Raw genomic sequence first — 24080 nt, 5'->3', positions numbered from 1 at the left:
GTGCTTAATGCCTGCCAGATGCTTGCTCTGTGACGGTCTCGGAGCATGTCCTCCACGACCCCCTGTACCGCACCCGCGCTTGCAAAGCAAATCCATCTTGGTGGAGATTATGCGAATAAGAATGATCGAGGTGGTACAGATGGGATTTCGTTTCTTGCCTACTACGGCCAAGGCAGATTCACCTTGTCGCCAGTCCATTCTGTATCATATCCACCATGTCGGGCCCATTCGGGCTGCGCCTCAACTGCCGCCAACGCAGATAGCTTCTGGATGTAGCTCCAGCGACTGGGACCCTTACGTATGCATTGTATCATTCCCGCATGTTATGTAGTTCGTCAGAGTCGCCCTCTTCAGGTCCCACGTTAATCAAGCCCGGGCGCATAGAGAACAGAGACAAACGGACGTGTCGCCGGGCTGGCAGACGTTCAATGTCAACACTGACCAGAAACAATATTCGCCATCTACCGAGTGCCAAACGCTGCAGTACTGTCTTACAAATACGCGACAACTTTTGGTGTGGACTTTGGCAATCGCTAAAAGGCTGGTGCCCTGGCATGTGTTCTTGAAGCTTTGCAGAGCCGTGCCGACGACACGTCGTACCACCACAAGAACTACTTGTCTCCCGTCACTTTATCAAAATATTAATACAGACCTACACCACGTAGTTGAAGCCGTCGGTGTTCGCCTCGTTGTTCCCATGCCAGTACACCAAAGTTCCTTCTACAGACCCAAACTCTACGCCATGTGCTGACCGTCCTCGCCTCCGCGCAATGCAAGTAGCGCCCTCACGTCCGAAACATACTGTAAACCTTCGAGCAGTGGCACCAGGTGCAAGAGGTCGTTGTCCGTCGGATCGTTGATCCACCCTTGGATAGGAATCGCATTGTCTATCAGAGGACGCACGTCAGATGACACTCCCGAGACCCAAGCAGCACGCGCCGATCCCACATACCTTGATGAAACATATAACTCAACGGACTATTGTCCAAGATCATAACCTTGCTCAAATCTGGTTCAACCGAGCTGAGGTCTTTGATAAAGGCTCCTTGCCGGAATGTGCAGTGCTGTCGGTAGTATCGCGCCGAAAAAAACTTCCTCTCGGCTTCCAACCAGTCAATGACGGGATCTGCATATTCTTGAACCGAAGCTGTGAAGACAACTAGATTGTACCATTTGCAAACCTTGAGGAAATGTTAGCGATCTGTAGCACGTAGACCAGTTGCGACGGCTTCTTACCCGGCGCAGGAAGTCATCGCAGTGCGGGCGCTTGTTGACCCAGTAGAGAATAGGATGCTGCGGTCCGATAGACGTTTGTCCTCCGGCGCCCACGTAGGTCTGGCTCAGTCTGACCTCAACCATGTGCCCGGTGCTCATGCGTCCCCCCTTGGACATGCTGTGAATCAGAGTCTCGTCGAGGTCCAGAATTAGCGTCTTCTGGTATTTGGGGTCGGTCGAAGGTTCAAGGTTGAGGTACGAAGGCTGTCTGCGAGGAATCAAGGGGCGAGGCGGGGCCGGCGTCTTAGGATAACGGGTCAGCGCGCCAGCAGGAGATGTCGGCGACTTGAGCTGTGCGGATATGTCGGAGGAGCCGGGTTCGCCGTTGCCTTTGGAGCGTGCTGCTGCAGATTGCGTCTTCCTATGCTTACGCTGAGGCAGGGCATCATCGCTGTGTAGTTTTATGCGTATGGATCTCCGTGCAGGCGCAATCTCCTCGGAAGCGGATTTCGAGCGGGAGTGCCGACTAGAAGAACCCCGGCGTTGGCGGTCTGCATCCGATTCCGATTCCGAAGATACACCTGACGAAGAAGACCCAGAGGATCCCATTGGCCTCGAGTAAGTAACGCCTCCATATCCAGCACTTCCCTGGCGACCAGACTTTTCGTCCATGGCGTCAGGGTAGTCTGTCGCAAGCTTCCCGTTTCCGTCGTGAAATCCCAACAGCTTTTTAAACTGAAAGAAGGGCGCAAAGTTTCCTCGTTCGTCGCACAAACATGAGATCAGATAGACGCCCGGGACGGCCAATATGGACAAGACCCAGCGGAGCGAGTTGATGAAACCGGCAGCGATGCGCCGCGGCAGGGAGTGCCATGTGGTCGACCTCAAGCTCGGGTTTGTCGATTCGCCTATCAACGGTGTTGCTTCGCTGGCGAGGTCCATCCCATGGCTGTCGTTGCGCTGCTCGAAGGCGGACTTCTCGAGCGGAAACGTCTCGTCGTCTTGGTCATCGTCGCCGTGGTTCTCTGCGCTTTCGCCGCCGCGCTGGTCGTCAGATTGTACGGCTAAACCCAGGGAGCTGATGGAGTTAGATCGCGAAGCAACCGGGCTCGGCGGCGGAGAGACGCGAGAGGTGATGATGTTCAGGGAGTTCATCTTTGACAGCATGTACAATCCATGAGGCATGAAGGCTCGACGACGGATAGCGAAACGGGGACAAAAAAGGCCAGGAGAGGTCGGGGGTTCGGTAGTAAGGGGTGGTATCGGTGGCCAGGAATGTTCCAGACGTTCCGCGCGACAGAGTATACGATGGGCTAACAGTCGCGTCAGGGGAAGCGGGCGTCGTGCAGCAGCGAAGGACGCAGTCGAAGGGAAAGAGTGAACGGATGCCAATCGTCTGTCCGTTCGTCGCTGAGGTTCGATTCGGGAGGGCAGATTGCTGATGGTGGGGAATCGAGTCTGCGATGGTCCCGAAAGAGTTCCAGGTCGTGGGTTGGCCAGATGTTTCCCCCCCAGGTCCAGAGTCGAAGTGCAAGGAGCGGCAACACTCAGCTCGCCATGGACGAATAACGAGGCCCAAGTAAAGTAAAAGTAATCAAGCGCGAAGTGGTGGCGCTGGCAAAAAAAGGTTCGTCCGTCTGGTGCTAACGAACACTAAAAAGCGAGTTGTGGCCGTCAGCGCAAACCTGACGACTAGGCCGTGTGTGAGGTGTCAGATCAGAGAGGAGGAAAGTTGAGTATGCTGCAGAGGGAAAGGGACAGTCGGGCTCTCGGGAGTTGGAGGTATTGAGGCGGCCGGGATGCGGTAGGGCGCGCAATGAATGGGTGGTTAATGGTTGAGATGGACAGGGAAGTTGCTTCTGATTGGAGGTGACAAACCATGCGTCCGGGGCCGCCCACAGTCTAGAGTGCCTTGGAGTATCTACTGCCTCGAGGTACCCAGGTGGGTAGGTGAGTAAGGTACCTAGGTAAGGTACCTTAGAGAGGTAAGTAGAGTGAGTGGTAGAGAGCCCGATTGTTTCCCGCGACGCCCCAGTGGAAGCTGCGGAACAGGAGCAGCTGCGAGAGTCAGGGAGGGGGACAGCAGCAAGTAGCTCAACACTCTGCACTTTTGGTCTGGGGTGCCAATACACGTGTGGTATTCTGGTTCAGTCTTGCTTGGGTAGCAGCTTTGATACAGTACTGGGGTTACATTGCCTGCTGACCCTTGTGGGGGATGTGGAATGAAGATAGGTTCACGTGTCGAATCTCGAATCGTCCAATTCCCCCTTTAGGCGTTGCCTCTCGTTTTCTTCCTGTCACGTTGCGCCTCATCTTCTGACTTGCCAGCAGGCAGTTTACTATGGGGATGCAGAGAGGAGGGAGAGGAGGGAGAGCAAGGGAGCCAGCTGCCGCCAAGCGGCTGCGTAATCTATGCACCGATACACAGGTAGGTCGGTAGGTAAGGTACCTACCTACTGTACCTCACTCAGCCCACATTCTAAGGTGGTCTTCCCCAACACAAACTGGAGGGACGGATACACTACTAGAGACACGCGGATCCCGAAGCCACTATGGGTCTGCAAGGCGGTTGCAGTCAGTTGTCTTCCCTCTGACCCTCTCCTCTGAGCTGGTCCCCCAACTGGCTTTCGCCCCGGAGAGAAATTTTTCATCGACTTTGGCTGTTCGTTGACTTCTGACATGAGTGAAAGCGTCCATCGGCCGATTCCCGAGCCACCCTGGCTGGCAGCATGTGCTCTTTTCATGTGAAAGACCAACAACTCCACTTTTGTCTTTGTTGTTGAGACTTTTGATTGAACAGAGCCGGGGGCTGCAGGCAGCGTACGGATACATATGTAGCTCAGAGAGCCTTTGGCGGGATACGGACCCTTTCGGGTGTCACAACTCCGATCCGTCTGTATCTTCGTGCCCGTCTTCTGGTGCCGCCTAGCTATTCGCTCTGAGTTGATGGTCAGCCCCGTTATTCAACTCTGACAGCAACAGCAACCCCTCTCTTTGCAACTCCACCCATCGCGAGAGTGACAAGACTGCCTCGGGAGCGGCACAGAACGAAGAGCCGTTCGGTATTATTGACATGGTAATGGCGCCGCTAGACGATTGGTCGGACACTGTCACTTCCCTGGGCATAGCTAGTATCGATACCGCGTTGGGCACAGTGCTCTGACATCGCCCAGCATTGTTGTTATCTGGGCTGATTTGTCTTGTTTCGTATGCTCAAGTCAACGATACCCATCTCAACCCAATGTTCTTTAAGAATTGCTACAAGCCGTTCTAATAGACGGCAACGTCGACTGATGGCAATTCGCAGCGGGCGGAAACAAGGGTCCAGTACGATACACGCCATGGCTTGCGTCTCTCAACCGAGCGGGATTTGAGGTGTGTCCATGCAATGCAATATGCAATGCATCAACAATGAGCTCTTGTTGTAATCGGCTTATAAGAGATCAGATGATGCCGTTCAGCCTGCGGCTACCCGGAGGCGGGAAGTCCCTTATCCGAAGTTGCGAGTGAGGGAGAACGAACACATATATGCATACATATATAAACATAAATCAGCAGGTCTGGAAGCGCTGGTCAGTACCAGGTACTAACTGTCGCTATCGAACCAAAAAAAAGCATGTATCACAATCCAGCTAAGCAAGAGGACACTCGACAACCCTAGGTAGGTAGGTAGAACTAAAGAGTAAAGATGGCATTGGGTTTCTTGTAGGAACTCAAAAGGAACCCCCAATTTGACTGCCAACATTTACCTTCGTTTCTATCTACTCCGTCATGTCGGTAGACCTGGTTTGTCAAGATGACGGGCAGCTCGCAGAACACTGGCCAACCATCTGGCGCCCTAACGTATCACTCACAGCGGCGATTCAGTGACCAACGTCATTTTGCAGTGATGGAGGGGCATCTGGATAGTGGAGTAGGTTTTTTTCTTCGCGAGGTGCTATTGGGGATATTACCCATGTCCCCAAGCACCGGCCGCTTCGGTCCGAGCTTCGAGCGAGCTCCAGCGAGCCGTCACCCCCTGACGCCAGCTGCCCCCCTAGAGCTGCTTCGGTCATCCAATGCCCCTCGAATTTTTTAGTGTGACAGGGGTGGGTTGATTGTCCCTCCACGAGCTTCATTGTTGAGTCACAACCACCTGCGCACAATTTCCCAATTCACCATCAGGCCCATACCAAGCGACAAGAACAGCCGCTGCACTGTGCGTTGATGTGTTGCTGCAGCTGAAGGCCACTGCATCTATCTCAAAAAAATACATTGCGACTCCAGTGACCTACCGACTGCCTCCTGAAAACTTTGCGACAGCCCCGCGACACGACCTTGCCCAGCCTCGGACCTTGAAATTGGCACCCACCGAAGATGGCGACCCTGAAGCCCAGCGCGGGGGATCTCGAGCGGTATCTGAAGACTTTCAAGGGTAAGACCTTGGAAGCGTCAATTGACAGTCTCATCTCGTACGTACCCTCACAGCCGCAGCATTGTACAAAATGTCGACTGACCCGATTCGACACTCAGGCTCTTGAAGAGAAGACAGATCCAGGGCTCCGAGCTCTGCGCCGTCGCGACCGCACACATACTCCTCCAGGTCGTTGCCAAGGCAAAATGGAATGACGTGGATTCATTGCTGGAAAAGGTCCAGCAGGTCGGCTTGCGCCTCATCGCTGCTCAGCCCAAGGAACTGGTGGTCGGCAACATCGTTAGACGCGTATTGAGCCTGATCCGAGACGAGGCTGCTGAGGACCGAAACGAGGATTTCAGCGAGACCGCCACAGAGGCAGGAGCGACGCCGACAACAGCGGTGCCGGACCCTTCTAAGCTGGAGCACCAATGGCCTCCCTCTACCTACACCAAGCAGGATGCCGGTGCAGACTACATCTCGAGCGGCCCGAGACCCGTTCGCCCTGGCGCCCTCACATCCACGAGCTCTTTCCACGTTTCCAAGTCGCTCTTCTCACTTCTCGAGGCCTCTCCCCCGATGGACGCCGCCGGCATCATGGCGGGCTCGCCGTTCGGCAAGGACTCGGGCGCCTCGACTCCACTCCGTGGACAGTCGACCAGGGTACACGCTCTGAGATCGGAGGTAATTGAGGGTATCGAAGAACTCAAGGACGAGATCGGCCAGGTCGACGACCAGATTGCTGCTGCTGCTGATGTCCAGATCCACCCCGGCGACTACGTGCTGGTGCACCAGCCCTCGGCTACGGTTCAAAAGTTCATCTTGCGCGCCGCGACGAGGAGAAAGTTCACCGTTTTCATTGCTGCCGGAACCGTTCGCAACTCGGCCAACGAGGCACCTTATGCATCGTTCAGGAAGAAGTTGGGGGCCGCAGGCATCAGCGCCATCAGCATCTTGAATGGTGGCTTGATGGCCTACATGCCACGTATTAACAAGGTCATCTTAAGCGCAAGAGCCGTTCTGGCTAACGGCGGCATCCTGACGGATGCGGGAGCCGGGGTCATTGCTCGTGCAGCCAAGGAGCAGGGCAACCCGGTAATCATCCTCAGCGGTGTTTACAAGCTCTGTCCAGAGAGCTACTTTGACGAGGAGAGCCTGGTGGAATGGGGCAGCTCCATGGGCCATGTGAACTTTGCAGATGGAGCCATGGTCAACGGTGTCGACGTTCGAAGCGCTGTCAGCGAGTTCGTACCTCCCGAATTGCTCGACACCTATATCACCAACCTGTAAGTTGGATGGGCGGTTGCATGGTGTTGGGTCACACAGCTAACGAACACATAGCGGCGCGCACTCTCGCAATCATCTGTCAACCATCATCGCAGACCACTACAAGCCGGAGGACGTTGACTTCCACCTGTGGAGCACCGAGGCTGACCGATGAGGTGGCGCCTACGCAAGTACGTCGCAAGAAACGCCTTGAAACATTTAGAAGCCTGCCGGGACGCGACAGCGGCGTCCGCGGCCTTAGGAATGATTCGCGGCCCCCCGAAGGCGAGAGCGAAGTATTGGCCCATGGCCAAACCATCAATGTATCCAGGCACATGCATAGCCTGGTCTGTACAGGTAAACTAATATGCGGGCTGGCCCTGGGCTCTTCCTGTTCTAGGGCTAGGCCCGGTTGGGTCGGCAGCACGGCGTCAGTTGGAGTGGTACACAAGTGTTTTTTTGAGGGTCCGGTGTTCCAACGGCAAGGCCACTGTGGCTGATATGGAGGAGGGGGCCGCTGCTGATGATGATGATGGCGTACTGGGAATTGCTGCCTTCAGAGGGGCCGCGTCAGCCGTGCTGCAGTCACCGTGAGCCAGCCTGCTCGCGTTGTGACTGCGGGCCATGCATCGTTTCAAGCGTCGAATCGGCGGTGGTTTTTTTAAGGGATAAAGTTGGGTTGCGAGAAACGCGTTCACCTTGCAGAAGGTGCTGCTGCGCCGTCCGCAGGGTCCCCCCTAACCAAGCTTGATGCTTATCTTTTATCTGCCTGGCGGCGTGGGATCGGCAGCACCGTTTAGGCTCCCGATGGCGGGGTTCCCCTCTGTTTTAGTGATGAACCGTGGTTCGATAGCTAGGACTTGGCTTGGTGTACGCGGTAAGGCTACGCGAAGCGAAAGGGGGACGACTGGAGAGGAAGAAGACAGTGTTCGCTACCGCGGGAGCATGGGACTGGACTTGGTGTGAGGGCGGATGTGGAATTCGGATTCTTGTTGATGGAAGTGGAGGGGGGGGGAGGAGAGGGGATGAAGGAGAAGGATGACTGGGTACATCTATCTACCTACCGAGTTTGGCCCATTTAGCTCAGCCAGCCCAGCTTGTCAAAATGCCATATGATCCCACACTTTCCTCACCCTTCGACGCCGCCGCCGCCGATGTGCCGTTGTGCCGTTGTGCCGTTCACACTGACCTTGGCTTTCTTTCCTTTTACTGTTACCCTCAATTTTCATCTTCATCGCCGACTCATCGAACGTCAAGAAAACTGTAAGGGTGTTAAATAACAAAAAACCGTAAGGAATTCCAGACCGCATTTCCGACCTTCCAGAGAGCCTCGCAGCTCTCTTCAAGCTTCACGAGTTATAACTCCCACTTAGTTCATCGTGTACACGCCAGCCCATACCGCAAATGGCGATGCGGCAGACTGACGTCGACGACGTCCCGCCTCCGCCGTATTCCGAGACGGACATCTACTCAACTTCCGGCCAGCGCTCACAGCCGTCCTTGAACTCGCCGCGCATCCCTTCCCACCATGGGGACGACGCCGACTCGCGCGTCTCGTCGCACACCTCATCTCACAGCGAAGTCATTTACACCCCTCCGCTGACACCGCGCACCACCGCCGCTGCAGCCGGCCCTCACCACCGCGATTCGAATCCCAACCTATCCAACGGTTCGCCGCAGTTCCCTGCCGCCGCTCCTTCGTCCACCTCATCAGCACACTCGGAATTCGCAGCCGCCTACTTCGAATCAAGGCCCGCGCCCACCCCGTCCCCGCGAGACCAGCTCGTCCACCTGTTCACCGTGACCCCCTCCACGACGCCGGACGACATACCTTGCCCCCCGACCTGGGCCGTCCGCGACATCACGCGGCAGGATTGGGCGACTTTCACGAACTGCCTTATCCCACACCACACCGCCGCGCGGAACGAGGCCGTCATCAACCGCAAGCTGCAGGCTGAGGAGGAGGCCATCGCCGCCGCTGCCGCCGCCGCCACGTCGCATGGCGGACGAGCGGGGAACACCTCCAGCGGTGCGCGAAGTAACAGCAGCAGCCACGCGTCGGCCCAGTTGGATCAGATCCGCTCCGACCCGGTCACCGACCCCGGCGCAGCGGCTGCCGTTTCGGGATTGAGGCGGGAGGACGTGGAGGCCGTGATCGCACAATGGAACGAGGGCTTCTTCGGCCCGCGCGGCGTCGCCGTGGCTCTCCACCCCACGGTTGACGAGCTGCGCATGCCGGGCGCCTGGGACCGGTCTTTCGACAGGAACGTTGAGAGCCCGTCCATCCCGGGCGGGGGAAGCGGCGGCCCAACGCGCGTGTCATTCCCCGCGCACCCGGGCCCAGGTATGAGCGAGAGTGCGAATGACCCCCGGGGCAGTTGGAGTTTTGGGGGCATTACGGTCACGCCGGACGGGATCTCGATCGGCGACCGCATCGTTGCGCGCAGCAACGGCATCCGGGTGGGAAACCTGATCGCAGACGAGAACGGCATCCGGTTCGGGAGCAACACCACGCCGCGCGCACAACCTCACTATGTCGGTCCGAATTCGAGCTGGGCTCCTCCCCACCCTCCTATCCCGCCTGCCCCCTCAGCGGCCCCTGCGGCGCCCGCGCCACCTCCACAAATGTTCGGGCCCGGTCCCGGGCCTGGCCCATTCCCTCCCGGACCGCATCCTCCTCAGCCATTGGGACATCCGGGATCGCACGAGCACCCCTTCTTCACAGGCGGCCATAACCACGCCCACGCCCATGCCCATGCCCACACCCATATCCGCCACGACAGCGGGAGCCGCGGCCGCGGTCGCCCACCAGCCAGACACCCTTCCGACCAGCGCTCATCATCGACATCATCATCGTCCTCCTCCTCTTCCTCTACGTCTTCGACATCCTCCGTCGGCTCACTGCCAGATTACGAGGACCTCTATGCCGCCCAGCTTCCCGTTTACCAACAGCGCGTGGCGTCGTGGCTCGCGCACCCAGACCAACCCGTCTCGAGGGCCGACATCGCGCAGCTCCGCGAGGAAATTCGCTCCGCACCCGATGCGCCGGGGCAGCAGAAGCAGGACGGCGGCCGGACTACCGCATCTGCCGCGCCGAATACGGCTGACGAGGCGGCGCTGAAGGCGGAGCTCAAGGCCCTTACGCAGGAGTGGCGCAAGCTCAAGCGTCTGCAGCGCGCGGCGCGTAAGGAAAAACGGCGGGAGCGGCGCGCGAAGCGCAGGGAGGAGAAGAGAGACCGCAGGGAGCAGAAGAGGGAGCGTAGGGAGCAGAGGAGGGAGGAGAGGCGTGAGCAGAGGGGGATTAGGAGGGGCGGTGGTGGAGGTGGTGACGGCGGAGCGAGGGGGGGTCATCAGCACCAGCAGCAACATCACCAGCAACAGCATCACCATCACCACCACCACCACCTTGGTCCGGGACCCATGCCGGCGCCGTCACCATGGGGTGCGCCCCAGCCGTTCGTGCCACAGCCGCCCGTTATGCATACCCCGCCCATACCGGCCGTCCCCATAGTCGCGCCGAACGTTCCTAACAGCTTCCCGTGGGCCCCCGGCCCCGGCAGGGGGTTCGCGCCGCCGAGCGGGTTCCCGAGTGGCGGAGGGCCGTGGGGCATGGGATTCGGGACGGGTTGGGGCCGCGGCCGCGGCCACGGACCCGGACACGGAGGTGAGCATGCGTTTCCGTTCACCAGCGGGCCTCTCCATCCACCCGGCGCGTGGCCCGTCTGCAGTGGTGGTGGTGGCGGCGACGAGAGAAGTCCAGGGGCATCCACGCCGACCTTGCCACCGTCGCAGGGGCTCTTCAAAGCCGTGGAGGAGATGGAGAAGGACATTGCCCGGAGGGTCGACGAGCTGGACAAGCTGAGGAACGAGATCAGAAGCGGTAGCACTGTCGGGAGGGGAAGGGACAGTAATGGTCGCGGTAGGAGCCGGTGCGGGTGGGGAAGGGGCGGCGGCGGCGGCGGGAGAGCTGACGAGGAGGCCCGGAGGATGGAGGACGAGATCGACGAGCTGTCGAGGAACGTCGAGAAGCTCAAGGTCGAGGCGGACGCCGAGTTTGCAAGAGAGCTGGCGGCGGAGGATGGCAAGTCTAGCGGGTGGTAGGGACAGCACAACAATAAGGGTACACATACACAAAGGGGGGGTTGTATGTAAGGTGTAGAAAAATAGACCAGAGTGCTCTTCCCCCCCCTCCCTTTGCTTCCATTCAAAACTAACACCTTTTGTCTCGTCTATTTTGTTCTTGTTTTTGGTAACCCGTGCTATGATGCGTTGTATTTGTCATCGTGATTCTTCCGTTCTTTTGGGGCATTTTTGAAACTTCCTCCCTGCAATGGTGTGTAGAGATATGCTGGTTGTCTGCTAACAGAACTCCTTGTTTCGTTGGCTCACCTGTTGTAAAGCCTGCAACCCCTTCGATATCGATTTCAGTTCGAATTTAGCACCATCCCAAGATGTGAACTTCTGAAAGGACCAAGGGGTGTGGCTGTGACCGCAAGGCCTGCGCCATCAGTCTCTCAAAACACTTCCGAGATCCTTGCAGCTTCTCCCTCCACTGCGTGTTCAGGCGCAAGACTCGCCGCTTTCAACAATGTCGACGATGCCACCCTTCTGCAGCCAGCCTCTAGCTGCTGGATTGTACAAAGGTTCGGGTCCTTAGTTCTTGCTCTCGTTCTTCTCGACTAGCTCGCCGACGCCGAGGCCGCGGCCAACCTTGACCTTGCGCTTCTTGTCGGCGGCGGCGGTAGCGCTGGGGTCGCGGCCGACATCACCGACGGCCTCACCCTCGTCAACGGGCTCGCCGTCCTTCTCCTCTTCGCGGTCGCGCTCGTCCTGGACCTGCTCGCGGATGTAACCCAGGTCGAGTTTCATGCAGAAGGCGTCCTCGCCGTCGGCGTAGTACTTGCTCTCCGTCTTTTCCGTCTTGAAGCCCAGGGTATCGCGGTACAGGTGGATGGCGGCTTGGTTGGAGACGCGGACGTGAAGGGAGACGTACTGGGCGCCAAAGGTCTCGACCATGGCGAGTTCTGGTGGTGGTTAGTGGGGGGAGGGCATGGTATTTTTTGGTAGGGCCAGCGGCAGCAGCAGCGAAGGCAGAGGCAGAGACAGAGGCAACGTACGACTTTGGCGCATCAGCTTTTCAGCGATACCCAGACGGCGGTGGGTGCGCATGACGCTGAGGCTGGTGATATGGCCGTGGGCAATGCCGTCGGCGGGCTCCTCCTCCATCTTGGCCAGGACGTAGCCGACAATCTTGGGGTAGTCGTAGGGGGTGCGCTTCGGGCGCGAGACATCGACGGCGACATAGCTGAGCTGGGGCCACGAGAGGGCGTGGTAGAGGTAGTACTTGAGGAAGTAGTTCTCGGGCAGGTTCTCGAGGTTGGCGTGCTGTATGAGGGGGAGGTCGGCGGACTTGAGCAGGCGGATATCCATGATGGGCGTGTCTCGATCGCGGGGTTTCCGGGGCGGGGGAAGGATTTTATGGGTGGAAGGTTCGATTCGAGGGAGAGAATCGAGTCGATCGGAACTGACGAGGCCGTCGTTGAGTGCAGGTAGGCAAGCGGACGCAAGGCTGAGAGGAGGGGTGTGAGCGGGTGGTGGAATTGAGTGGTGATGCAGGCTGGAGAAGGGGAGGTAGACTTTTAGAAAGAACCCTGGTCGCTGAACCACGAGTTGGCCGAAGCCTGTAGGTGGCTGCTGTTGACCCCACCACTGCGGCACAAGGCTCCGAGGGTCGGGTCGCTCAGTGGTCACTGGTGCCCCGCTGCGATCCGAGCTGGTGATGCTTCTGTATCTTGTAAATTGCAAGATGACTACCTAGCCTGTCACCCGAGAGTGCTCAATGATCGCAGGCTCTTTCAACGCTTGAAGCCATTCTCTGAGCAAGTCGTCTTGCTTGCTCCGCCTCCTTTATGTGATTAAATTATAGCATTATCATGTTCTGGTCGGCTTACACTCCTTGGCAACTTGGATTATCAATACTATTAATTTCTAGGGAGTTGTGAGAGTTGCTTCCAGCCTGAGCGTGACTTACGGCCACGATAACCTCTCTCTGAGTGTGATGATAGTGAATGGCATCTTGCTTGTGTTTCACAAGCTTATTGCTGAACAGATATGTAACAAGAAAATACATTCAGCATAGCGATTGCCTGATAAAGCCCATGCGGCCTCGCTGCCTCAGAAAGGGCGGTCGGCGGCGCCCTAATTCTCATCGTCGGTGCTATCAGACTCGAGTTTCCCTATACATGTGTTCCTACCTCAATATACAAACTCCTCGGTCGAACTCAACGACAAATACCAAACATTCCAAAGGCATGTCCCCCGCCAAACGCGGAAAGCCGTAGCACTCACTAGCTGACAGGTGGCCCTGAAGGTCTAGAAGCAAACCCCCTCCCCGATCGGATCAAGCCCTGGCCCAGGATTGGCGCGGGAGAATGACGTGGGGGGAGCACCACTTCAGCGCCGTTACAAGTCCACCGCGGGGCAACTGAGAGCTGTTGCGACAGCGGGGTAGCTTTCACCCAGAACGCCCCCAAGAAACCCGGCAATCCAGATTTCTCCCGGGATCGATGCCACGAGCTCGCCTTCCATTGGGTGGGATGCGTCCATCTCTGGGTTCTCATCATAATCCCGACGGGTCACGAGAGCTGCTAGAATTGCCCGTTCGGGACAATCGCATCCTCGGGTTCTAGCTGCTCCTGAGTGCCTAGGGGTCAACATAGGTATAAACCTTAGGTCCCCCGTCTCCTCGTCCCGCTCTTGTCGTGACTTGCCATCGTCCTCTTCTTCCTCTTTCCGTCTTCTCTCTTCGTTTCTCTATTACTGAAACCGTATCTCATTCTTGCTTGTATCCATCTTTGACAATCAACTTCGTTTGCAGCCCATATACCTCCGCAGATCACACGATGTCTCGTTCTCTGGAGGGCAAGCTCGGCATCGTGACCGGCGCCTCTCGAGGTAAGGAACCCCTTTAAAACACCGTGATGACACGGCACATTTTCTGACACAACACCCGCACCCAGGCATCGGCGTCGCCATCGCCGAGAACCTCGCCGCAAAGGGCTGCAACCTCATTCTGGGCTACACCTCCACCTCCTCAAAGACTCCGGCCGAGCAGCTCGCCACCGACCTTCAAACCAAGCACAACATCCAGACCCTCGCCGTCCAGGCCGACATGGGCACGACCGACGGCCCCGCGTCCCTCGTCGCGACCGCAAAGGCCCACTTTGAGGGGCTCAAAGGCGGCAGGTTCCAGGTCGACGTGCTCGTCAACAATGCCGGCGTCGCCCACAACAACCTCCTGCCCGCTGTCACCGTCGACCAGTTCGATGTCTCGTACCGCGTCAACGTCCGCGGCCCGCTCCTCCTTGTCCAGGCCGTGCAGCCCTACCTGCCCACCGACCGCAGCGGCCGCATCGTCAACATGTCGTCCGTCAGCTCCTCCACCGGCTTCCCCGAGCAGAGCGTCTACGGCGGCACCAAGGCCGCCCTCGAGGCCATGACCCGCACTTGGGCTCGCGAGCTCAGCGAAAACGCCACCGTCAATGCCGTCAACCCGGGCCCCGTCCTGACCGAGATGTACGCCGGCAACACCCCCGAGTTCAAGCGCTTCATCAAGGGCTTCATCGAGCACGCCCCGCTTATGAAGGCCCGCTCGGGCGTCGACTCGGACGACCTCGTCAAGGCCGCCGAGGAGGAGGGCGGTCGTCCGGCGTACGTCGGCGAGATCGCCGGTATCGTCGGCATGCTCGTCTCGGCTGAGTCGGCGTGGTGTACGGGTCAGGTTGTGTGTGCCAACGGTGGCATGTTATTTGGCATGCAGTGATTAGTTGCTAATGATGATGAAAAACGATGGGCAAATGGCTGGCTGGCTAGTTATAAGATAGACTTAGAATTGATTCCCCACATTCACAAATGAATCGAACAGTCGCACTGCTTCACTTTTGAGAATTCAGGTCTACTCATGGAAGTGTTAAAGCCTCCTCAAAACGATTTCCCGATCACAATTGGTCTTTCAACGTGAAGCATACGGATACATGTAAGTGAGGTGAGTTGTGAAATGTCACTAGCAAAGAAATAATTAAAAAAAACCAGTTGCTGAGTCAAACTCTCAAATTTGCCCCGCCACCATTTCAAATCACCCCTCCATCGGCCTCACAGCACTCACCACCCCGACTTACAACCAGCGCAAGTGTCTTGTAAAAGACCACCAAGCAAGAAAAAGGCGAGCAGAAAAGCACGGTTCCACCTGTAATTTTCATTTTTCCTACCCCCCCCCAAAAATTCAAGCATGTCCCTGGACCCATTTGACGACGTCCTCACTCTCGAGGACCAGTTCTTCGCCGAGGGCTACCGCCAGGGCACCGAAGACGGCATCCAGGCCGGTAAGATCGAGGGCCGCTCCGTCGGCCTCGCCAAAGGTTACGAGAAATTCCTCGAGAGCGGCAGGATACACGGCCGCGCCGTCGTGTGGGCGAACCGGCTGTCCTTGCCACAGAAGGGCACCTCCTCCACCTCATCCTCCGCCGCCGCCGCCGCCACCGCCGCCGCCACGAGGCCTTCAGACTCTTCGTCGCAGCAACAGCAGCAGCCAAAGGCCTGCTCCCTTCCACCACTGCCGCCCAACGCAAGGCTTGAGAAAAACGTCACGGCTGCCTTCGCCCTCGTTGAGCCCGACACGCTGGCCAGGGAAAACAGCGACGAGGCCGTCAACGACTTTGACGACAGGCTCAAGAGGGCGCAGGGCAAGGTCAAGATCATCGAGCGGATGACGGGCGAGGTCGCCGCCGAGCCCAAGGCGGCGACAGAGGCCAAGGGGCTTTAGTACTGTTTCGTTCAGAGCATGAGATGTAGTTTCGTTTTGGCGAAGAAATTCGTCGGGTTTCGGGCTGGAGATATACCCCAACGGGTGAAAGGGTATAAACATGGCAGGGCAAACTCTCAATCCCAAGCCTGTTGAGAAAGTAAAACGTTCAATGGAATCTAGTGCCCTGTATATCTACATTCGTTGCACACCCTCGCCCCCCCTCCTCTCTCTCTGTTTCTCTCTTCTGTACAACAAGAACTCCGGATTTCTCATACCTCACGCAAAAGTCCGGCAGGGGTAGCTGCTCCTTATCATGTTAGCAAACACCATTGTCACCGAAGCCCATTTTCAAAACATTGAAAGCCGCCGCGGACAGGAGAAACTCACCCCTCGCCGTAGGACTGATCCTTGTTGACCTCGTACTTGTGCACATTCCACGTTCCGCTCTTGAGGTCCTGGCCGCTGGGCGTCGGCGGCAGGCCGTTGGTGAAGAGCGCCTCCTTGCTCGCCTCGATGGCCTTGGCGGCGTTCTTCTCGAGGTACGGCGCCAGGCCTGTGGCGGCGGCCTCTTCGCGGGCGGCAACGAGATGTTTCTCGCCGGCCTCGCCGATGAGCTCGACGCGCGGGCTCGCGGCCGAGCCGACCGACAGCAAGCCGACGACGTCGGCCTGGTTGACGACGCTGAGGGCCGGGTAGTTGCGGCGGGCGTCGCGCTTCCAGTACGGGTTGTCGGCGATGTCGCCCGCGGGCAGCGTGACGGGGTCGTCGTAGCTGAGGGGGTCGTAGGCGCCCGGTGTCGGGTTGCGGAAGGTCGGGTTCAAGGGCACACCGGAGGAGCGGTTGGGGTCGAGAGCAAGGGAGCGGCGGATACGTTCCCAAACGCCCTGGGACTGGAGGGTGTGCTTCTGTGGATGGAAACAGGGTCAGCTGAGTGAGCCAATTGAGTGGTTCCGCGGTCCTCGGGATGAGATGGCGATGCTAGGTGGTTTTTCGTGCTTCGCTGGGAGCAGGAATGGGCAGTGGGTGGCCACCGGGTGTGAGCGACTCAGCGCAGCGTAGAGCGTACCTTTGAGATTTCCACAACACCGCTTGCCGCGGCCTTCGCAACTGCCTTGGAGGCCATATTAGGCGACGTCGTGGACGGTGGAAGGAAGATTGGGGGGCGGTTCGATTGGCAACGGTTCGATGACCAGCTTGAGGTTGGTATGTGAGCGTTGCGGCGCCTGGGTCGTCGATAGTGCTCCAGTTTCTGGCAAGGACCGGGCGGCCGAGGTTTTGCCGGCCGAAGCAATAGCCGTGCTTGAATTTGCAACCCGACTTTCTCGACGGGTATCCACTTCACCCTTTTCCCCTTGCAATGCCCTCGAGGCTGCATTGCTGCCACTCACTCAAGAGGTTCTGGGGGGCGATTGACGATTTGGCCGTGCGTTGGTATGGCACCCGGTATCCGGAATCATGCAATGATTGCAGTGCATCGCAGCGCCGTCACTGAAGCGGGAGAGCGAGTGCACAAGACCAAAAACGCCAGTCAATCAATTCCCAGCGACTATACGGTTACAAGAAGATCGCCCCGTGTCCTACCCAGCCCTTTCGTTCGCAATCACATGTTTTCCCATCACGATTTCTACTTACGCAGAAGTACTGTAATTACTCGTCCTTTCCATCCTTCTTCTCGGCGGCATCCTCCTTCTCCTCGGCGGTCTTGGTCTCGCCGTTGGCTGGCTCCTCCTCCTTGGCATCGACGGCAGCGGCGTCCGCGGCAGCCTCGACATCGCCGCCCTCAACGAGCGCCGTGACGACCTCGACGGTGCCGGCGGGACTGCCGGGCTCGGCAATGAGAACCTTGCCGGCCTTATCAACTACAAAGACGCCGCGCTGGGTGCTCTTGGGCGCCTTCTTCAAGCCGATGGCACCAATTAGGGTGGCCTTGGGGTCGCAAAGCAACGGGTAAGGCAGCTTCTGCTTCTCCTTGAAGGTGGTATTGGCTTTGGGCGAATCCGTGGACAGGCCATAGATAGCGAATCCCGTCTTGGTCAGCGGCTCGTACGAGTCTCGGAAGAGACAGGCTTGCTTGGTGCCTGGATATCACGGAGCAGGTTAGCATGGTTGGTCCGAGAGGACTACCGGGTGACATGCCGGAGCAGACAGAAGGAGAGATACTCACATCCGGGAGTCGAGGCCTTGGGGTAGGTGAAGAGGACAACGCCGGCCTTGCTCTTGTCGACGAGCTCCTTCAGAGTCGTCTTGTCGCCTTCGTTGGTCTCGATCTCGCCGCCGAAGCCGTCGAGGTCGATTATCTCACCCTTAATTGCCTTGACCTTCTTGTCGGAGCCATTGGCGGCGGTAGGCTTGTCGGCAGGCTCATCGACGACTGTCTCGACAGGCTTCTCGGTATTGCCCTTGACGGCGCCCTTGACCTTCTCTGCGGCCTTGGCGACCTTGGAGGAGGCCTTCTTGGGCGCCGGAGCCGGGGCAGGCTCGGGGGCTTTGCGCTTGCGAAGCTCGACGGGCATGGCGTCTACTCGGGATGGGATTGCTGTGGGAAACAAGGATGCAATAGGTGTCGCAAAGGATGGGCGACTTGGGTAGCGGCGTCACGCTGATGATGCGATCCGGATGCGATGGGGAAAACGGGTGAAATTACAACAGATGAGAGGGGGATATGGGAGTCGAGGGAAGATGGGAGGTAAACAGGAGGTTCAAGAGGACGTCCTCGGGACGAACCAATCACAGGTGGCCATGGCCAGAGCTTCAGCCGGGACCAGGGGGCTGATGCGATGCAGATGTTCTGCGGTGGTGGTGGTGACTGAGTGGACTGGTGCTGGCTGCATTTTGCGGTGCGGTGCGGTGCGGCCCCCCCCCCCCCCCCCCCCCCCCCCCTCGAGGCCCACTGGCCCAAAGGCCCAGACTAATTATTAAGCTCGGTCGCCGCGAACAGCATAAACGGTAGCAGCCGTTGCTGGTTTTGGCGTGCGAAGGCAAGGGGATGGATGGTGGTGCTGCCGCTTCACTTGGGTTTGCGTTGCTGCCAGGGCGCTGGCTCGGGATCTGCGTGTCTGTGTCCCTCCTCTCGTTCCCCAACTTGAGCGGTACAGGCTTGTCAGTTCGTGTGTTGCTTTCGTGCTCTCTCTCGGCTGTTCTCATACCGCCGAGCTCCCATCTCTCACTCTCGCTGTCTCCCTCTCATCCTCCCCCCTCTCTCCCTTCCTTTCTCTCTCTCATTTTCTCTTTTCATTTCCAACTGACATTTCTCCTCACCCACCCACACCCCGGTCCTCGTCGTATCTAGTAAGCTTTTGACCACCGGCCGTGCGTTCCTCAACCCCGACATGGTCTTAGCCTCTGAGAGGAGCGCACGTTCTGGTGCCCGTCGGGCTTATGTGGGGGATACTCTAGGTGGCTGGGCCCAACAGCCCGTGTAGGTTGCATGGTTTCACCCGCAGGGCAACCGTCCTGGACGGCCAGCGACTGGTCTCTTCTCCGCCTTTGCTGTCAGTTATCGAGATCTAGGACACTCACTGATGGGCTCTCTTTTCCTCGTCCTCAAATTGATGCCGACCTATGATTTGCTTCCCGCTTTCGACCGGAACGAGTCACTCCATCCAGGAACTTCGTGCTCGTGCTTGACACTGTCTCTCCGGGCTTACCAACGCCACGCCGGTGTTGGGCAGTCGTCCGGGGCCACCGCTAGTTTTGCGTCTACCTGACGGAACGGGTCTGAAGACGACAATCATCATCTCCCCCCACGCGCCGTGCAGCCGTGCCGTCGACTTGAGGTCCCCGCTCTCTTCAACACGTCCCCTCCGCTGGGGGAGATGTTTGGACTTAATCTATAATACCCCCACAAGACACAACTTCCAACATTCACAGCGGCAAGATGGCCGAGCGGTCTAAGGCGCTAGCTTCAGGTGCTAGTCAAGTAATTGGCGTGGGTTCGAATCCCACTCTTGTCATAAGAGTCCCGCGTGGTCTTTCACTTTTGCTGTTCAAAACTACCAAGGTGTTGAAGGGAATTCCGAGGCTGGGACGACTTTGTTTGCGTTGGCATGATCGAGTTGACAGGCGTGGGCGCAGAATATCGCGTCAAAACTTTTAGCCTTTCTTTTCTGTATGGCCCCACTCTGGTCTCGCACGCCGCCTTCAACATGGCTTGAATCGGCTTGACATACAGCAAAGGACTCCGCCCTGTCCCTGTCGCCCAAGAATTAAATGTGTGATATGTAATTATAAGAAACCGTTGTCGCCTTCGCCCTTGCGAAACCTCGAGCGCAGCCAGACGCAGAGTCCAACTGTGGTAGCATAGTGCGATGAAAGTGGTTCTCTAGGATATGACGATGCAACAACACCCTGCACAAAGTGCTGGCCCAATTCAGGCAACAGGTAGCAATTCCAACACTCATAGAGTATATTGATTCATCGCTTGACATGCTATTTCTGTCCCAAACCACCAATGCGACTCTCGTCATTCGCCAGCCGCATATGCAACTATCACAGCCGTAGCCCCGATACCTGCAAATATCCACCCCGGACCATGTTCTAAACTACAATCAGCCCATTCTACATCTCATCTATAATCCCACTTACACACTTATACTCATTCTACTCATTCGCAACACAAACACTCCCTTTTCTTAACACAGACCGTAGCAGAGCCGAAGGAACACTTTCGAGATGCGGAAAGGAAACCTGACACCCAAGGTGAGCAGCTCTTAAACCCCCCACCCCCCGCTCACGATCCGATCAAACACCTCCTGACTGCCCATCTGCGTAGACAATCACGGCCCCGCTAGCGGCGTTCACGATGGCATGCATCCTCTTCGCGTAGGTTATCCGGCAACCCCCTCCACCCCTCGTCGCACGATGCTCACATTGAGCGTCGTAGTGACTGCAAAGTGTCTTACTGATTCAAAAAAGCTATACCCGCTCGTCTATCCGCTCAGCGCGTGATCAGGCCGTACGTCTGCCTCGTCCCCGTATCATTGTCTTTCCTCCATTATCACATCCTCCATCATCACGCTCACTATCATGTCGAGGCCGATACTAACAGCCGACTAAGAGATACGGCAACAGCCCCAGAAGTCCTAGGTCACCATCCTCGGATTCCAGCCCCTCGTAGCACCGCGTATGTGCTGAACGAACAAAGGCGTGCATAGGACCGGTTGTTATCTTCCGAATTGCATCCATCTCACCATGAGATAGGAGGATGAAGAGAAAGCGAAACTTTGCCGTTTCATTTTTCTTGTCTTTTTACTGTTTTCCCGTGCTTTCTCAATAGTCAATACCCCTTATTTCTGTCTGCATTTGCTAGATACCAACCAACACAGAACTTGCCGACTTTCTTTCTCTCATGCATATGTGGGTGTGTTTGACAAATCCTCAGAAATTCCATGCCAACGGCTTCAATGCCCCAAACTGTGTCAACCCCGCTGAATATAGCTCTTGCCATGCTGGCTTCGTTGGCTAACTTGAACTCTTCGGTCCAGTTTGTGTGAAAAGGAAAGAAAGCGCTCCGCAATGATTGAATGCGATGGAAAAAAGAAAGGGGAGGGGGGGTTGAATCGATCCGTAAACCATCCCTCGGAGAACTCCTGCCGCAGTGTGCTTGTTTCGTGACCTGAATCGAGTTTGTCTAGACCTGACGACCAAAATTAAGGGTATCTGGAAAATCCCATCCCCATTTCCTAATCTCTCAGCAACTCTTCGCTTCCATCATTGTTCAACCGCACATCTGGTCTTGCCAACTTCTGTCCCAGCGTCTTCTCGGAACGATGCCGCTCCTGGCCCCTAAATTTGCTGAGGTCAGGGCTCAGCAGGCGCGCTGCCCCTTTCCAATTTCCTCTTGCCCTCGGCCCTCGCGTGGTTCAAATGCTTCATCACGTACTCGTACGTCAGCATCGTCACCGTCGCGGCTGGCACCGCTCGCATCATGTTGGTGCCCATGCCAGCGTAAAAAGCCCTCCAACCCTCCTCTTTGAGAATGGTACGAAAGGTGCTGGCCACGCCACGATACTTTGGAGATAGTACCTGCTGCGTCTTGCCATCCTCTCCTGTCACGGAGGGCGTCACCTTGATACCCAGACCCTGGAGATACTCAGCCCCTCCTACAGGCTTTCGTTGGGTCTGCAGCCTCGTACGGATGACCTCGTGCGGGTATGTAGCACTGCTCGCCATGATCTTCGACAATATCGAAGCGCCCAGCACTCCCATCCACTGCGATTCTTGTGTGTCGCCCGGAGTCGGCTCTCCCATGCCCTGACCGGTAAACTTTGTCTTCAGGTACTCGTACGCGGGAAACTGGACGGCCACATGTGTGAGACCCAGTAGGGCCGGAGTGAGGCCTGAGTAGAAGGAGAGTACGCCCTCTGACGTGTACATCTTGCGTGCCGCGTCCATCGTTGACCGGTAATGCCACGAGCTGTGCATTGTCGGTCTCGAAGTCGGGGTGTTGCCTGATCTCGGGAACTGCGAGTAATGCTTGCCTGGGTCGTGTGCAACGCTCTGCGACATTAAGCGAGTCTTGATGACCCAAATCGGGTTCGTGACGATAGTGCTACTAGCACCAGCTATGATGGATGACCAAAAGTTGATCAACACTGTGTTTTCTGTAGTCCGAGTCAGTCCATGGGGCCCGGTCTCTGACCTGCCAGTTCTAACATACCATGGCGGTGCTTCAGGTAGTCTTTGCTCTTATTGTAGACAGTAAACCACACAGCCCATGTGGGCAAATAACCCAGTACTATCGGGCCGAGTCCCCTGTACATGCCCCGTATGCCCTCTTCTTTCCATATCACACGGGCGGTGCCCAGCAGGCCGTTGTAGAGTTTCGGGTGTCCGACATGCCTCCCTTTTTCGACGGGATTAAACCCACCCTGTGCTTGCAACTTGGTCTTGATGACGTCGAGCGGGCACGTCACGACGCCTGAAGTGAAGCCTCCTACTGCACCGGACAGGGCGTTGAACTGGGCGTCGGAGGCACCGGCGGCCCACCTATCGAAGGCAGTAATGGTCTCGTTTACGGGTATCGCAGCGGCAGCTTTCTCTATGGTAGCCATTGCTGCGCGGGTAGGGGTCGGGGCCGGGGCCGGAAACGCTCTTGAGCTGCTATAGTTGGGGTATGTTGAGGTCGGATACGGCCCATATTCTTGGTCTGGCGAGTGCGGCGCACCTCGTTGAACGTCGTGGTGTTCGTCGTGAGACATCCCCTCTCACTGTTGAGCTCGTTCAGGCTTCAGAATATGGAGGTAAGGGGGATCGAAATGGGAACTGAAAGGAAAGCACACGGTGATGTCCCGGGGTTTGTGGGCTCTCGCGAAGCAGCCAAAGCGGGATATCAACTTTTTGAGGGGTCTGTTCACCCGAGGCGGATGTTCAGTTTTGTCCAGATTCGTCGTGTGTCGTCGGTGGTGTGTGTTTCTCTCGGTATGCGTCTGCCGTTTACCTCTCTCTCTCTGTCTGTCAGGTAGATGCTGGGCCTTCCCAAGTGTCCCGGTATGCGGGGAACGCTCCCACGCCGCCGTGACACTGAGCGACTAGCGGTTATCGCAGCCCATTGGCCTTGCGAGGAACAGAATATCTAGCGCGGAGAGTTGAGGACGGATTCGGTGGGCAAGGCGCTCCCAAGCATACGGGAATGGGAAGTGAGGGGGGAGAGAGGCGGGCGGCGGAGGAGAAGGGAAGTGGTGGTGGTAGTCGGAACGGTGCTGTACGGTAAGAGCGCAGTCGGGGGAGTTGGAGATGGAATATTGCGAAAAAGCGCCGAGTGTGGAGCGGGACGGAGCAAGAGAGCAAAATGATGCGAGCTATCGGCTGTCTCTTTTGGCAAGAGTTCCACGTCCCGGGGGTACCCTTCAGGTGGAGGTGGAAACAATCCAATGGGCTGGAAGGAAGGAGGAGCACCTGCCGGGCTGGATAAGAGGCGCCGAAGCTGGTGCGATGGCCGCTGAAGGGGCCTGCGCGATGACGCTGTGGGGGCAGGCACTTTATTTCCGACCACTGTCCAGGCGTTGTGCTGAGACGGCCAAATACTGCGCTTCTGGGATGTTGTTGGCCTGAGTGAGACCCGGGAGCTGCCGAATGTGCCAATACTTGTTTGCAGCCCTGAGGGGTCAGCAAGTGAGAGATGACGCAGGGCCGATTATGTCAGATCAATCAATCACAGGCAAGCACGTGAAGTACGCAAGGAGTGTTGCGTGTTGCAGGTTTTGTGGCGTTGGGAGCTGGGAGATGTCGAGACGCTTGCAAGGGAAACACCACTGCTCTCGAAAATTTGCCAAGTGTCCAGCTAACATGCAGAATCTCTTAATGGCAACTTCAAAAAGCCCAGAATGAGGGGAGAGGGGGAAGGTTTTGAGCTTCCCGGCCATAAAGAAATGAGCTCCACCTCCGCCGGTTCTTTGCGGCTTT

At 57.3% G+C, this 24080-nt stretch overlaps 10 protein-coding genes across 10 annotated transcripts; 5 read left to right on the top strand and 5 right to left on the bottom strand.

Moving 5' to 3' along the window:
• Nucleotides 1–128: 128 nt before the first annotated feature.
• Nucleotides 129–3068, bottom strand: CDEST_13392 (Putative FCP1 domain, HAD superfamily protein). Its single transcript, XM_062929548.1, has 3 exons — nt 1237–3068; nt 953–1181; nt 129–887 (listed from the first exon to the last, which is right to left on the bottom strand). Exons 1-3 carry the CDS (start codon nt 2398–2400, stop codon nt 736–738), a joined length of 1545 nt encoding a protein of 514 aa, XP_062785599.1. The 5' UTR covers nt 2401–3068; the 3' UTR covers nt 129–735.
• Nucleotides 3069–5332: 2264 nt separating this feature from the next.
• On the top strand, nt 5333–7059 carry CDEST_13391 (Putative nagB/RpiA transferase, initiation factor 2B-like protein). The gene is made up of 3 exons (XM_062929547.1): nt 5333–5666; nt 5728–6894; nt 6950–7059. Exons 1-3 carry the CDS (start codon nt 5572–5574, stop codon nt 7047–7049), a joined length of 1362 nt encoding a protein of 453 aa, XP_062785598.1. The 5' UTR covers nt 5333–5571; the 3' UTR covers nt 7050–7059.
• A 919-nt stretch (nt 7060–7978) lies between these two features.
• Nucleotides 7979–10991, top strand: CDEST_13390 (uncharacterized protein). The gene is made up of 2 exons (XM_062929546.1): nt 7979–8163; nt 8248–10991. Exon 2 carries the CDS (start codon nt 8279–8281, stop codon nt 10973–10975), a length of 2697 nt encoding a protein of 898 aa, XP_062785597.1. The 5' UTR covers nt 7979–8163; nt 8248–8278; the 3' UTR covers nt 10976–10991.
• Nucleotide 10992: 1 nt separating this feature from the next.
• Nucleotides 10993–12506, bottom strand: CDEST_13389 (Putative GNAT domain, acyl-CoA N-acyltransferase, N-acetyltransferase Ard1). Its single transcript, XM_062929545.1, has 2 exons — nt 11992–12506; nt 10993–11898 (listed from the first exon to the last, which is right to left on the bottom strand). The coding sequence occupies exons 1-2, from the start codon at nt 12302–12304 to the stop codon at nt 11528–11530; spliced, it is 684 nt and encodes a 227-aa protein (XP_062785596.1). The 5' UTR covers nt 12305–12506; the 3' UTR covers nt 10993–11527.
• A 1142-nt stretch (nt 12507–13648) lies between these two features.
• Nucleotides 13649–14787, top strand: CDEST_13388 (Putative short-chain dehydrogenase/reductase SDR, NAD(P)-binding domain superfamily). The gene is made up of 2 exons (XM_062929544.1): nt 13649–13828; nt 13894–14787. The coding sequence occupies exons 1-2, from the start codon at nt 13777–13779 to the stop codon at nt 14694–14696; spliced, it is 855 nt and encodes a 284-aa protein (XP_062785595.1). The 5' UTR covers nt 13649–13776; the 3' UTR covers nt 14697–14787.
• Nucleotides 14788–15013: 226 nt separating this feature from the next.
• On the top strand, nt 15014–15707 carry CDEST_13387 (Putative essential protein Yae1). Its single transcript, XM_062929543.1, has one exon. The coding sequence runs from the start codon at nt 15162–15164 to the stop codon at nt 15693–15695; it is 534 nt and encodes a 177-aa protein (XP_062785594.1). The 5' UTR covers nt 15014–15161; the 3' UTR covers nt 15696–15707.
• A 246-nt stretch (nt 15708–15953) lies between these two features.
• CDEST_13386 (uncharacterized protein) lies at nt 15954–16800 on the bottom strand (the record flags this gene model as incomplete). The annotated part of the gene is made up of 3 exons (XM_062929542.1): nt 15954–15978; nt 16065–16582; nt 16744–16800. The coding sequence occupies 3 exons, from the start codon at nt 16798–16800 to the stop codon at nt 15954–15956; spliced, it is 600 nt and encodes a 199-aa protein (XP_062785593.1).
• A 256-nt stretch (nt 16801–17056) lies between these two features.
• CDEST_13385 (Putative Thioredoxin domain-containing protein) lies at nt 17057–18491 on the bottom strand. Its single transcript, XM_062929541.1, has 2 exons — nt 17842–18491; nt 17057–17755 (listed from the first exon to the last, which is right to left on the bottom strand). The coding sequence occupies exons 1-2, from the start codon at nt 18188–18190 to the stop codon at nt 17325–17327; spliced, it is 780 nt and encodes a 259-aa protein (XP_062785592.1). The 5' UTR covers nt 18191–18491; the 3' UTR covers nt 17057–17324.
• A 1141-nt stretch (nt 18492–19632) lies between these two features.
• On the top strand, nt 19633–21026 carry CDEST_13384 (uncharacterized protein). The gene is made up of 4 exons (XM_062929540.1): nt 19633–20375; nt 20449–20498; nt 20592–20631; nt 20734–21026. The coding sequence occupies exons 1-4, from the start codon at nt 20349–20351 to the stop codon at nt 20791–20793; spliced, it is 177 nt and encodes a 58-aa protein (XP_062785591.1). The 5' UTR covers nt 19633–20348; the 3' UTR covers nt 20794–21026.
• CDEST_13383 (Putative mitochondrial carrier protein) lies at nt 21019–23917 on the bottom strand. The gene is made up of 2 exons (XM_062929539.1): nt 22336–23917; nt 21019–22279 (listed from the first exon to the last, which is right to left on the bottom strand). The coding sequence occupies exons 1-2, from the start codon at nt 22874–22876 to the stop codon at nt 21477–21479; spliced, it is 1344 nt and encodes a 447-aa protein (XP_062785590.1). The 5' UTR covers nt 22877–23917; the 3' UTR covers nt 21019–21476.
• Between the last annotated feature and the right edge of the window lie 163 nt (nt 23918–24080).

This window comes from Colletotrichum destructivum, chromosome 9 (assembly GCF_034447905.1).
Source record: "Colletotrichum destructivum chromosome 9, complete sequence".
Taxonomy (NCBI): domain Eukaryota; kingdom Fungi; phylum Ascomycota; class Sordariomycetes; order Glomerellales; family Glomerellaceae; genus Colletotrichum; species Colletotrichum destructivum.
Note: the sequence above shows the minus strand (reverse complement) of the source record. Positions and strands in the feature narration are given on the sequence as shown.

Coding starts and splice junctions, on each gene's coding strand:
- CDEST_13385 (XM_062929541.1), bottom strand. CDS start 18,190: ATGCCCGTCGAGCTTCGCAAGCGCAAAGCCCCCGAGCCTGCCCCGGCT. Junction 17,756..17,841: donor CAAGGCCTCGACTCCCGGAT/GTGAGTATCTCT, acceptor CGTGATATCCAG/GCACCAAGCAAGCCTGTCTC.
- CDEST_13391 (XM_062929547.1), top strand. CDS start 5,572: ATGGCGACCCTGAAGCCCAGCGCGGGGGATCTCGAGCGGTATCTGAAG. Junction 5,667..5,727: donor TCAATTGACAGTCTCATCTC/GTACGTACCCTC, acceptor TTCGACACTCAG/GCTCTTGAAGAGAAGACAGA. Junction 6,895..6,949: donor GACACCTATATCACCAACCT/GTAAGTTGGATG, acceptor ACGAACACATAG/CGGCGCGCACTCTCGCAATC.
- CDEST_13390 (XM_062929546.1), top strand. CDS start 8,279: ATGGCGATGCGGCAGACTGACGTCGACGACGTCCCGCCTCCGCCGTAT.
- CDEST_13388 (XM_062929544.1), top strand. CDS start 13,777: ATGTCTCGTTCTCTGGAGGGCAAGCTCGGCATCGTGACCGGCGCCTCT. Junction 13,829..13,893: donor CGTGACCGGCGCCTCTCGAG/GTAAGGAACCCC, acceptor ACCCGCACCCAG/GCATCGGCGTCGCCATCGCC.
- CDEST_13387 (XM_062929543.1), top strand. CDS start 15,162: ATGTCCCTGGACCCATTTGACGACGTCCTCACTCTCGAGGACCAGTTC.
- CDEST_13383 (XM_062929539.1), bottom strand. CDS start 22,876: ATGTCTCACGACGAACACCACGACGTTCAACGAGGTGCGCCGCACTCG. Junction 22,280..22,335: donor CTACCTGAAGCACCGCCATG/GTATGTTAGAAC, acceptor CTCGGACTACAG/AAAACACAGTGTTGATCAAC.
- CDEST_13389 (XM_062929545.1), bottom strand. CDS start 12,304: ATGGATATCCGCCTGCTCAAGTCCGCCGACCTCCCCCTCATACAGCAC. Junction 11,899..11,991: donor AAAGCTGATGCGCCAAAGTC/GTACGTTGCCTC, acceptor AACCACCACCAG/AACTCGCCATGGTCGAGACC.
- CDEST_13384 (XM_062929540.1), top strand. CDS start 20,349: ATGCGGAAAGGAAACCTGACACCCAAG. Junction 20,376..20,448: donor AAGGAAACCTGACACCCAAG/GTGAGCAGCTCT, acceptor CCATCTGCGTAG/ACAATCACGGCCCCGCTAGC. Junction 20,632..20,733: donor GCTCAGCGCGTGATCAGGCC/GTACGTCTGCCT, acceptor CAGCCGACTAAG/AGATACGGCAACAGCCCCAG.
- CDEST_13392 (XM_062929548.1), bottom strand. CDS start 2,400: ATGCCTCATGGATTGTACATGCTGTCAAAGATGAACTCCCTGAACATC. Junction 1,182..1,236: donor GCGATGACTTCCTGCGCCGG/GTAAGAAGCCGT, acceptor CATTTCCTCAAG/GTTTGCAAATGGTACAATCT. Junction 888..952: donor GAGTTATATGTTTCATCAAG/GTATGTGGGATC, acceptor GTCCTCTGATAG/ACAATGCGATTCCTATCCAA.